The sequence below is a fragment of the Asparagus officinalis genome, chromosome 4 (assembly GCF_001876935.1).
Source record: "Asparagus officinalis chromosome 4, Aspof.V1, whole genome shotgun sequence".
Taxonomy (NCBI): Eukaryota; Viridiplantae; Streptophyta; class Magnoliopsida; order Asparagales; family Asparagaceae; genus Asparagus; species Asparagus officinalis.
Genome location: NC_033797.1, coordinates 6,547,798 through 6,561,253, shown reverse-complemented (window position 1 = coordinate 6,561,253; position 13,456 = coordinate 6,547,798). Strand labels below are relative to the sequence as shown.

At 36.4% G+C, this 13,456-nt stretch overlaps 1 protein-coding gene across 1 annotated transcript; it reads left to right on the top strand.

The window, feature by feature from the left end:
- LOC109836474 lies at positions 600-9,468 on the top strand. Its single transcript, XM_020404377.1, is given in 8 exon segments — positions 600-734; positions 1,807-1,899; positions 2,081-2,215; positions 2,325-2,414; positions 4,090-4,239; positions 6,468-8,083; positions 8,445-8,924; positions 8,926-9,468. Coding segments are annotated over 8 exon segments (3,003 nt in total). The 5' UTR covers positions 600-671; the 3' UTR covers positions 9,302-9,468.

The following is a 13,456-nucleotide window of genomic DNA, read 5'->3' as shown; positions in this document are numbered from 1 at the left end:
AAATGGAACTGACGATAATAATGACAATAACTTTATTTTAGCCAACACTTAAGTTCTACTTTTATTTTAGAATAAAATTTCTAATGAAGCTAAAATAATGCGAATATGATCACAGTGAGGCGCTTCTATGCTTCACCTGTCCATTTGTTTTCCTTTTGCACATGGACAATTGTTCGGATAAAGTAAATAAAAACCGATGTGCTATTTTATATTCTCAGGTAAAAGTGTTGCTAACATGACATACATCCATACAATTACAGTTTTGATAATAAATACAACGCCAGTTGAATATGAAATTCCAATGTTTATTAAAAATATATTTCAAATAAATTCTTTTTTAAAAAAAAATTAATCATGCACTTTTTCGTGGTGGGATTTATACACCCGAAACGCAGAATCGACAAGGAAAATGGTCCTAGAAGTAAAGCTACAAAAAAATTGCCCCAGCACAATGCTGCGGAGTACAAGGCCCAAAATCCACGGGGTGTTTGAGTACTGGGCCCCTTTTTAAAGCGGGATGGGCCTTCGAAAACTTGCTCGCAACAACCTGACACTTCAATAAGTTGTTCTCGCGGTTTATTACACCAAAATTTTTCTGAAATCGCTACTGAGCTCGAGAGCGGGAAACTCGAGAACCCATTTCAGAGAGAGAGAGAGAGAGAGAGAGAGGGATGGAAGGCGAAACGAAGAGGACGGACCTGCGGAGCTTTCTCGAATCAATCAGATCATCGGAGGTGAGCTCTCCCTCATTTTCCAAAACCCTAGATCCTTCTTCGCTATATCAAAATTAGGGTACTATTTTTTTGAGTGTGCGCTTTGAAATTTAGGGTTTCGGTTGCGATAAGGTTAGCCCTTGAAAAAGATTCGATATTTGTTAATGAACTCGGTCGACACCTCTTAAGCCCTAGTTTAACTAAATATCGGCGAAGTTTGAATTTCTCGAGACAAAATAAAAATTGAGGCGTTGTAAAGCTGGTCACGTCCTGATGTTGTTTCAGATGATTTAATTTTTTAAGGACCCGGGTTTGAGATCCATCGATGAACGCTTGTTGATTCTTTTGCTATGGCTGCTTAGCGACGAAACCCTAGAAAATTGGAAATTAGGGATGGATTTGATAAGAGGTGATGAATTGTCTTTATCATTTTCCCCCTATAGAACAAAAAAAATAATGATCTTATCTCCAACGTATGTTTTCTCTCCAGAATGAATATTTTCAGATTTTTGTACTTAGCAGAGAATATTATCTTTATAATACACCATTTCTTCGGGGAGATGTGGCATATAATAGGAATATTTTTCTATCATCTTATTCAGGCCATGCTCCAGCAATTCACAAGAGAATTTTACATACAATTTCTGTTTATTCTCACTACTTCTAGGGATGTTCTTAAATGCTTGAACACACACACACACACACATTGCGCTTAATATATGCTTTTGCTTCCTTGTTAAAGACCTCAGTTATTCATGTAAACAAATGTTAGTGGAATACTTTACGTAAGATAAACTTAGGACTAGTCAATATGGGAAAATATACCCTATGCGAAGACGAGGAAGATAAAGAACCAGTAGTTATAAATCCACAAGAATGTAGACTCATACCTTTCTGCCCATATGTGAAGCATATATCTGATACCCTTGTTCCACTGTGCAAATATAATTACATTCTCTTATAAAGAAGAAAGTCATTCATATATGAGGCGTTACAGGTATATTAGTATCTCAATATTCTTGTTTGTGCTCCCATCTGGTTCATAATTCTAGATTTTGCATTCTCCAACTCACATCTTATCTCTCTTTAACAGGTTTTGGAGGATCGTGTATCACTTATCACTCAAATCGGGAATTGTTGTCAAGTTGACCCATCAGATTTAGCCCTTTTAATTGAATGGCTTGTAGTATCCTGTTTATTCTGTTCTGATTTGATTCTTCTTAGACATACATTTTTTTGCATTTTCTTGGTTAAGGATGTCAATTGTACTTTTTTGTTCTTATCAAAGCTTATTCTAACTTTTATGAAAAGATTCATTGCATATCAGGACAGTTATTTGCAATTTGATTACCCTAACAAAGATGTAGACATTTTGGAAGGAATCTACATGCTTGAGCTTATCAAATTGCATGTTAAATAAAGCAGTTCTTTGTGCCGCTGCAAAGTATTTGGAATCAGATATATCCAACTATATAAGCCAGTTTCTCATTCTAGGAACAAAGGTAATTGCGGCACATCTAATAAGCATTAATCTATATATGTGATGCCTCTCCTATATTTGGGTTTATGATTTGGTGAAGGCTCAATGATATGTGCAGTTTCATGTGTTAGGCAAATGTATGGTGCATAAAACATCTCCAAGTGATTATTATGTCAATTGAAGAGGCAAGAGATGAAGAACACTCTAACCTATTCTGTCAGGTAGACAGCCAAAACAAATCTTTCACCTTATTTTCTCTAGGTTTATTTTTATTCTTCATTTCATTTTACTTTATACAGTGCTTTTCATATAGTTGACCTTCATGAATTTACAGTTTCTTATGGCATCTTAAGTTTCTTTTATACTACACTTTAGAGTTTAGACAATGTTTTTCTTAGTCAGTTGGCCTTCATCAATTCATGTTGCTTATCATAGTTAGTTGAGCTTGATTGCACTACCTATGCAAAATTTTTGGCTTCAACTTAATTGAACCGTCTTTCAGATATTTCGTTCTAATAGATGATTCTTGCAATTTATAACCAGCTGTCTTCCCAACAATATTAGTCCTCTAAACTAGTGCTAAGGTTTTGGGACGTAAGTATTCTAAAAGAGTGGTTTTCCATAATTCCCTGCAAGTTGGCTGTGCAGGTAACTTATCTTATCAGTCATGCTATTTAAGCTGGTATAGTTAAGGAACAAGTCTTCTCCTCAGCTAAGAAAGACTTTAGAACATGGCACATGTAACGCTAAGTTGTTCCTGAAATGGTTATATGATCACACAGTTTGACCAGGATCATGCCAATATCTTTTTCCATTGGCTAAATAACCTTTGTATTGCATGCATGCACGTGTAAGTCTTTGTTACACGGTTACAATAAAGTGATTTCAAAAAATTTCCCATGCATTAACAGTTACCTTCTTTTACAGCTAAATGATTTATTTTCTACAGTCATGAATCAACTTAAGAAGGTGGATGAAGTTTTGAAACCAAGTAATCCCTTATTATTAGGCTAGTTTTGAGGTGTTAAAAAAAGGTGCATATTGTTAATTATCCATGTGGTGACCACTATGGAATTCTTAAAGCTATAACTATGTGTTTATCATAGGAAGATTTCCCTATATCAATACAGCTATCCATGTGCTGACCACTATGGAATTCTTAAAGTTATAACTATGCGTTTATTGTGGGAAGATTTCCGTATATCAATACATGCATGTGTAAAGAAATGAATACTTAACAAACATGAACACACATATGTAGAGTCTGATTGGGACCCTACCTGTAGGATTAACCATATCCTATCAATCAGAAGGTGTATATTGTGCAACTCAATTGGAGATTCATATCGTTATAGAATGGGATCATAGGTACCATGAAGACATATTTAAAGACCTGGAAGTTTATAGAACTGCATTTCAGCTTTCTTTTCTTGAAAAATGTATTGTGGTGTTTCCTTGAAGAATCTATGACAATACTTGCCTGCCCATTAATAATAAGAGAAGAGTCTTTCAATATCCTCGAACTTCTTTCTTTAATCATGTAACTGAGTTCATTAGACCAGTTCAATTGTCTCTTTCTTGGGGAATAAATCTAGAAAGATCATTTGTACTACTGTACTGCATATGTTATCAACACCTTCGAGTGAGTAAATATCTTCCTAACTTTTCGAACAAGATTTTGTTACTCAAAATTTCTTGTTGCGTCCTCTTTTGTCTTACATAATTATGTGTTTCTGTTCCTCATTTTCAATTGGTTTTAGTTTCTTGAATGGTTTCATCCTTTATTGAATTGTACCTCTTTGCTTTCGGCTACAGTTTTCTATGCATCCTAGTAATTAGGTAATGAATCATACATATTCTACCAATTCTTAACTAATTAGTGCTCTCCTATTGCAGTTAATCATGGATGCTTTGAGTTTCTCCTTGGCAATTATTTCTATATTGACACGTTCTCCAATGTTAGGGGAAAAAGTGCTAATGCTTAGCATTGAAACTTTCATCTCCGAACTGTTGAATCTAACAAAGAGTTTAATTTTTGAGGTCAAGGTATGTCTGCTTCTCTCTATTTATCCTACTAAAATGAGCTTTTTTATGATTACAATGTGCAGGGAAATTAATATTCGCCCCTATTTATACATTTAAAGTGGACTACAGCCTCAGTGGACATGTATCTCTTACATATAGTATGTGAATATACATATATGTGTGCGCACAATGTTATATTAAACGCTGGGCGCTTCTAGGCGTCAGACTTGGCGCCCAACGCTTAGTCGCCTAGGCGGGCGTCTAAGCGGTTTCTGGGCGTTTTTTATTATTTTTTATTTTTTTAATTGTGATACTTGAAGATATATATATATATATATATATATATCTATATATATAGCAATCAAGTGGGAATGAGGAGTATGATGGCCCAATGTTTCAATCAATTAAATTTGAGATATAGCGTAAAGCAATAGTATCAATGTTACATTAAACGCTGGGCGCTTCTAGGCGTCGGACTTGGCGCCCAGCGCTTAGTCGTCTAGGCGGGCGCCTAAACGGTTTCTGGACGTTTTTTTTCTTTTTTATTTTTTTAATTGTGATATATATATATATATATATATATACCCAATCAAAGATGCATAAATACTAAAATATAAACACTGTTAACTAAATTGCTTGGTTTACCAATTATAATAGCTCTTTGTATGTTTATACTTCTCAACTCAAATTATAAGTTCATCTCAACAGTGAAAAACTCATTCTCAACTCAAATTACTGTTAATTTATAAGTTATTGTTAAGTTTAAGTTAACAATAAACTCAAATTACTGTTAACTTATATGTTAATGGAGTTTGGAGGACGTGTAGGCTACGACACATAAAATCACAATGAAGTCCTATAGGATGCAATCCACGTAAGCAGACAATGCTCCCCTAAACGCTCCTAAAATCTAGGTGGGCAGCCTAAATATCGCCTAGGCGCTAGGCGCTAGTTAGGCGGCCTAGGTACCGCCTAGGCCTAGGCGTGATACAAGCACATGGCACATAATAAAAATGTTCATTCGTTCATGAACAATGCACAGTATACAACAGCCTGTGGGACACAAAACATAGTTATAATGTACCCATATAGTTGAACCACTGTGATTTCTGGACCAATGTGAGGCGGTCCTTGTCCACTTGAGTTAGTTTCTTATAGAAGTCGAGTATCTAATTCCTTTTAAGTAATATATATAGTTCTTCTCCTTATCCACTTGAATTAGCTTCCTATAGAAGTCAAGTATCTAATTCCTTTTAAGTAAAATATACATATCTTATCTCTCTCAATAAAAGGTTTTTCTCATTCTCAAACAAATTCATTCTTCAAAAGTTAGAGTAACTACTAGCTATTTTATTTACCTAGAAGATAATGATCTCATTCTTAAAAAGTGTACGGGGCTCAACAGGTTAATCCATATTTATCATACAATGGGGATTTTGTGGCTCATGACAAATGCTTAGATAAGACAGTGAGCTAGTTAAGCATTAACATAACATACCCAACAGTATGATAAGGCATAAACACGCAGAGTGAGATGACGTATTCCTCCAAAGTCTCTTTTAAAAACATTTTCAAGTCATCTAGCAGAAAGTATGGTAAAAACTTGACAAACAATCATCTTAAGTCATATATCATGAAGATTTTATCAGTATCCTTTTCAATGTTTAACAAATGCATGCTCAAAATTACCTGTTATAGATTGTTTTTACTGTATCCTTCACCTTGCATTTATTTTTCCGATACTATAGGTTGGCCTGTTAAGCACAAACTCATATTAAGAAGGTTTGACTCTAGATCTTTGTTATATGTCGTGATTGCTTATCATTAATGAGCTCTTGCACATTGTAAACAGCATTGTTTCAAGACATGCCAAAGGCAAACACAAGATGTTTACCTTTCTCTGACTGAGTATGAAAATCGGTAATTATTGACCATATGGACTATCTCCTAGTGTTGATGATTTATGTAAATAGTTGGGAGCGACTTCAGTTACGCCTTCAATCCCAATGCATTTCAGATGTGTAAATCCTTTATGTCCATTCAGCTCTTTTAAGGCGAGCTATTCTGCCAAACAATATTATTTAGGAGCAAGAAAGTTTAACAGCCCATTACTTGATTATTGGCATGTATTTCTTCCATTTGAATGTGTGTACATAACATTCTTCATATGTAAAAATAATATATTGATTGAAGCACTCTTATTTGGCATCCTCCAATAGTGATGTGCTTTATTATTTGCCATTTAGCAGAAAATTCATTTGATTACATCTGAAGTACTTAAAGTAGCACAAGTGGTTCTAGATGCTGCTGTAAAGTTATGCAGAGCATATTTTCAAACTGTTAGGCAAGACTTCATGGAGATGAGTATTAACAGTGGTGAAAGATCAGAAGAAGATGGGCATGTGGATTATGCTCGTCACATTGTTGCTATAACTGCAACCACGATAGAATGTTTGTATGAACTGGGAATTTTTGCTGCTTCTGGTGGAGGGAATCTTGTGAGTGTACTCAACATATCATGGAAAGGTGTAGTTTTCCTTCTTCAGCTTGATAAAGGAGCTTTAGCTGAAAGAGTAAATATAAGCGACATTATATTAACCCTTATTTCACTGGCTACTGAGACTCTACAATGTGCTGCTGAAACTTGGTCCTCTGCAACAGAAAAGGAAACTCCAATCGTTTCTGAAGCTAAAAGAACATTTCTACCAATAAAGTTTTACTTGATTAATGCAGTTCGAATCTCTTCCGAATATTCCTTTTTAGCCATTGATATATATCAAGAGATATCTAGGTGTGTATTATTGATCTCATCAGTGGGTATTTCATTGAGTAGAAAAACACACCTCAGAGCTGTGAGTGAGGCACTAATTGAGTTCCTGGAGCCAACATCTTTCCTTCTTCTGCATACACTATTAAATTCAGCTGACGTGAAGTTTGAATCCAAAATCCAGATACTTGACTGGCTATTTTCATACACAATAGACTCTGGTTCAGTAAACATGGAAAGAGATTTTGAAAGTTCTGCAGATTTATTTAGTACTATCTTCACTGTGAATTCTGATGCTATACCCAAGAGTGAAGTCTTACTGCTTGGTCGAGTTGTTCTGTTCATGAACCTTCTCAGGTCTTCATCAACTCTAAAAGATGAAATGGTACATGCAATTGCTAAAAAGCTTGACATGCTTATGAATGCCTTGATGCACGAAGATGTCTACTCTTCCATTCTTAGTTTGCATACACCAGTTCTTTGTGCTTCTGGTCCTGAACCTGGACTTACTTGGCAACCATTGTTTTATAGTATTTTACACTCCTTAAAGGTCTTTCTCGTTGTTGCTTCGTGTTGTAGACTAGCATGGATTGAACTGGAAAGCTTTCTATTCAAGAACCTCATCCATCCTCACTTTCTCTGTCTGGATATTGTGAGAGAATTGTGGTCCTTTGTCATACGCCACACAGAAATAGATGTGATCAATCATGTTGTTGAGAGGTTATGCATACTGTTCAAGGGTCTAGCATCAGCAGAGCCTGTGCTCACACCCTTTTGTACTCTAAGGAAGATGGCAAGATCAATGTGTTGTCTTCTTACTAACACAACATCTGCTGCCAAAGATCAAGTATACCTTTCTGTAACAACTGATGAGAAATCTTATCTGTCATCTATCATGCTCATTGCATTACTGTTGGAGGGATTTCCTCTGGACTCATTATCTGATAATCTAAAACTATCCGCCATCCGGAAGATCGTCACTGCATTTTATGGTTTCATGGAGAGTAATTCTAAAGGGCTCAGATTAAATGGTTCTTTAGGATCTTCAGATTTCATTGGGTTGCCAGTTCATGCTTTATCGTCTTTGATGCATTCTTGGTAAGCAAATTTCAAACTTCCATCACCATTCACCACCCCAAAAAAGACATTCCTGGACTCTTATTATGAAGTTGAGATTTTCTTAAATTTGGATGTAAAAATGAAAATGCTATTGCAACCATTAGAATGATGCATGGAACTTGAAACCCAATGACAAGTGGAAGTTGTTAATTCCATGATTTTTTGTAATTTATACAGTTACCTCAACTAAAACTTTTCGTAGTGGCTTAATCAAATGCAAAACAATAATAATAATAATTATAATGCTAATAATCTATATAAATACATACATAAAACACACCGGAAGCTATGGAGATGAATTGTAGAGATTTTCTTTTCACAATTTTTTTCTCTTTTGCAGTGAGATTAAGAGTTCTGAAATTATTGATAATAAGGACATCTCCCAAATTCTGAAGTTTGCTATTTCTCTCGTTCATGGAGTTGGAGATGCTGCAGCTGAGTTCAAGGACCACTATGCCAAAGTTCTTTCTGCAGTACTAGATGTAATATCAACCTCAAAGCAGTCTTACATCTCTGATGAAATGAAAGGACTCATCTTAGAGCTGCAAACCCTATTCATGGCAACCTCCGATTCTGATAATGTACTGTATCAGTGCAAGCCTTCTCTGGTTTCTTTCATGGTCAGTTTTAGTCACTTGGAAATAGCAGATGGTGAAGGCAGTGAGCTTTATTCTGCAATTCTGAGCTTGTATCATGTCTTGCTGAGGGAGCGACACTGGGCATTCAATCATTTGGCAGTTGGTGCTTTCGCAAATTTTGCTGCTTGTACATCTTGTTCTCAGCTGTGGAGATTTATCCCTGATGACGCAGCACTTTCATTAGTTGAAAGCTTATCTTGAGAAAGAGGCAGCGTTACAGGAGCTAACCCCATGCAGAGAGCAGCAACATCATCTTATAAAGGAAGGTGTGATGCTAAGGAACTTAAGTAACATACCAGATAAAGTGCCGGATAAAGTTACAGATGTTTCTGAAGCTGAACCTATGGAGATTATCAATGATGAATGTGTAAAGAAAAAGAAAAGGAAGCTCCCTGATGGAGTTTGTGACGGTATGGAATTGCTGCAGAGTGGTTTGAAGGCGATGAACAATGCACTTGCACAGGATGACTCCCCTGAACTAAAGGATATGTTCTTACCTCATATCTCCAGCCTTAACGATGTTATTTCCAACCTTATGAGACTGTCTGATGATGTATAATCTTTGGAGAATCTCCTTAAAGGTGTTTTTTTTTTTAAATTTTGTTCATAAAACTTCATGCAGAATCAATTCCGAGACCGCAGATAGCATTCCGGAGGTTTAACGGTGAAATATTTGTACGACATCGCCAGTAAATATTCCTTCTAAGCTGCAGATATTTCAAGTCATATTCCTCCAATTTTTCGTTACTACGTAATGCGTAATGGTTTGTTTTAAGTCTCATCTTTCAGCTAGACGCAAACTGATAATCTGATGGCTATCCCAAGGGGATCCTTCGTGTTGCTTCTTGATAATTTCTCCTGCGTCTCTTTGCTCAAAAGAGGCAATTTATGTCAGGCCCCGTCATCGGTCGCGCTATTTTAGCCAATTCATCTTTTCGAATGATGCGAGGTAAAAAAAAAAAAAAAAAAACAGCTTCAATATTGTATTGCTACTTTTTTAACTCCTAATACCTCTACCATTATGTCGAGTAGCAGGACATCCAAGGCCCATACTAAAAAGAGAGCTCTGCACTGTGATGTGTCCTACGTACGTATTTGCTGCAAATTCTGAAGCATGTACACAGGCCTTCACATGTTTCATATGGCCTATGCGCTATGCGTGCAGAAGTCTAGGCCGCGTTGGGGTCATCATCATCAAAGCAACTTCGTTGTACAAGACACAAAGAGAATCGTTCAGGGTAAAAGGTTGGCGCCTAAAAAACTTAGCTTAGCATAATGTTTTGTGCTGAGGGGACATTATCCTAACAGTAGAGATTAATGTCTGCGAGACAAAACTTCTAAAAGCCGATCCCACCAAGATTCTAGACAAACTGGAAATGCAAGATACGTTACTATTTGGAGAATATATATATAAAAATAAAAATAAAAATTATGTGCTATTTCTTTGGGAGAAGCAAAATGTTTACCTAACCTAAACTTTAGATTTCTTGCGTATACACCCCTAACAAAACTACACAATCACTGTTTCTCGCACACTTCCACATGACTAGACAAATAAACTGTAAGGTGTAAATGCTAATGCAAAACATAAAAATATTCAAATCTCCGGTCCACGACATGGCTTCTGGAATATGAATCTTATCAGAACATTCGCTATAGGACTAAGAAGGGGTTTCCCTCTTAGAAACCACCTTTAAAATATGGTCATTTCATAAAAATCGCCTTTTATTTTTAATTTATACATAAACCACATTTGAATGGCTTTTTATTGCAATCCACCACACGGGTCTGCTTTTCAGTTTAAGTTTTATGTGATTAATCCTACCTAACTCAATTAAGAATCATCTCTCTAATATACTTGGTATCTAACAACTAATTATTACATCATATCCGAAAGAACTTCACTTAAAGTGAGTTCAGATAGTTTATTGCAATAAAAAAACCCTTTAAAAATGGTTTATGTAACGAACGATCATATTTTAAAGGTGGTTTTTATGGAGGGGAAAAAAAATCCCCTAAAAAGAACAACTGAAGTATTTAAAATATTCCCATCTTTTTATCTTGTTTGTGCAAAGTTAATGTTCCTTTAAAGTCTGTACTCCCATCATGATCACATTGTTTGCCTAAAGTCCTCAACGGACAATAATTGGGCACATCATGCCTCCGCATTACCATGTTAATTAAACAAACAAATCTCTCTTTTTTTATGAGAGAGAGAGAGAGAGAGGGAGAGAAAGAGAGCTCTCTCAAAAAAAAAAAACAACGGCATCTTTGACTCGCCATTAAAAAGTGGGGAAGACTCATTTGCATTTGCGGGGAGTTTTTCTTTGTTCTCCCTCAACAAAGCAATTCCCAATGACACGACACCTTCAATTCCTCCTCCTCACGTGAGGACAAAAAAGAAAAAAAGCAGCATCGAGTGTGTTGATATCAATGGTGGTCCAGCCTCAATGAAGTTTCACGCAAGGATATCTCGCATAGGCTGGACCCGAGTTCAACAGTTAGGATCTGGTTTCGTCAGTTGTCCCACTCGGAATAGGAAAAAAAAGGTGAACTCAAAACACTTGCTCCCTAAATTGACACACGGTCTTTTCATTCGGCTTGCTTCATTTTCTTTTGATGCGAATTATCGAACAAGGGGTTTAGTTAAGAATTAATGTTGTGGGTTAGGGTCCTCAAAGCCTCTTTAAATGTCCGGTTCCGAAGCCTGACGTTCACTTCTACACGTAAAAGGCTCGTAAGAGGCTGGAATTGGGTTCTCTAGTTGTGCCTCCGACGGTCAAGTTGGTGTATGAACTTGAGTAGGAAAATAGGAAGTAAGTGAAGAAGAGGAATTCAAAGTTGCATGAAAACAAGAAAAGTTACCCCGTGCAGTGCAGTTTCCTTTATAGCAGATCGGAAGGGCAAAAAAGTAATTTGGGCCGAGTCCGGACAGACAGTTGGGTCAGCAAATGCCTTACAGGTGTCGGCCGCTGAAGAAGGCGAGTCATCCGATCATTCAATGTGGGGTAGGACAATATGTACTTAGAGCTGATTTGGTCCGACGAGTCATAAAGGCTATGTGGGGGCTAGAGCACTGATACTTTATCAGAGCAGTTAATGCGAGGGTAGGTGGCTGTCGGCGAGGGGTTCGAGGAAACTACCGCTTCTTCAACTGTCTGGTTGGAGGCCGACAAACACCGCCTTTCCAGTAGGCTACGCAAGTTGTCGGATGGAACAACAGACTGAGTGCGAGTACTTATAAGATCGATCTGGTGGGTTGGTCGACAAGTACCACCTTTTTGGTTGGCCACACAAGTTGTTGGCCTATCAGGTCAATTGCAGAGGCTGCTCAAGTTGCCTGTACTCCGATTATGACTGATTAGGTGTGGAACAGAACATGTGTCAGCCCCTAGAAGGTGGATTAACATTGGGTGATTTATTGTGATATATATTTTTAAACAAATTACATATAAATTATCTTCTGTTGTTGCATTGTAATTAATTACTATTAGGGTTATCTATAGATAAATTTCCGTAACACAGAGGATCACATACTACAAATTTTTGATTGACACTTTGACATAGTTACCTTTTAGTTACCTTTATTTACGGGATACATGCGCAACACCTATGAAACAATATGAGACAAGTTAACCAGACAGTGAAACATCAAGAAATATGTCTACAACACATTGACATCACGTAACACTCATATGACATGTGCAGATAACATGAAGATAACTAAGGTTGGACATTAAGAAATATGTCTACAGCACATTGATATCACGTGATACTCATATGACATGTGCAGATAACATGAAGATAACTTAGGCTGGATATTAAGCAGTATGAGTATTAATAAATAATAAGTTTAAATATAATAAGTGGCCAATGTCATTGTAGGACATGGGTGTATCTTCAACTAATCCTAATTGGTACTAACCTTTCATGTCGCATGAAGATCAGATTAATGGTTTTGATTCTGTATTTGAGCTGTATTACTCCTTAATTTAGTGAAAGCATGTTAGGCCGCAGTATGCTATTAGCTGTACTAATCAAATCTCACGTGGCATTATTAGACCCCAATTAGCAAAATTAATAGTACGGGATATTGCATTGGTGCCCTCCAGTTATTTAATTTTACTCCTCTGGCATCTATAAAAGAAATAAAAAAAGTAAAGGGTTTTCTTTCAATATTAGTCCCTTAAATCTTTCACATTTTGAATTAGTCAGTCAACTTACTGAAATTTCTATCAAGTCCCTCAAATCTTACGTTATTCTGAAATTAACCCCTCAAATAATTAAAATTGCTATTAGGTCTTCTAATTCTTACACAATTTTGTAATTAGTCTATCAAATCGAGAGAAAAAGTTGCAATGGAAGAGATTAACTTGACACGCCTTATGAGAAACTAAAGTGATTTCAATGACTTGGGGACCTAATTTCTCTCCAATTGCTACTTCCACACCTGATGTGAGGGACTAATTTCAAAATCACCAAAGAGATGGGGACGTGGAAGCAACTTCAATGATTTGAGGGGATGCTCTCAAATAACCAAAGATTTGAGAGACAATTTCAATGATTTGAGGGACTAACTTCAAAATATAATAGGTGTCACGAATTAATAACAAAGAAACCACAATTAAATATCAGAAAAGGGTTGAATCAAATACCTTTGTCCCGTTTATAATTACATTTATAAATACGTTAAGTTTCATTCATGTGCAGGCTT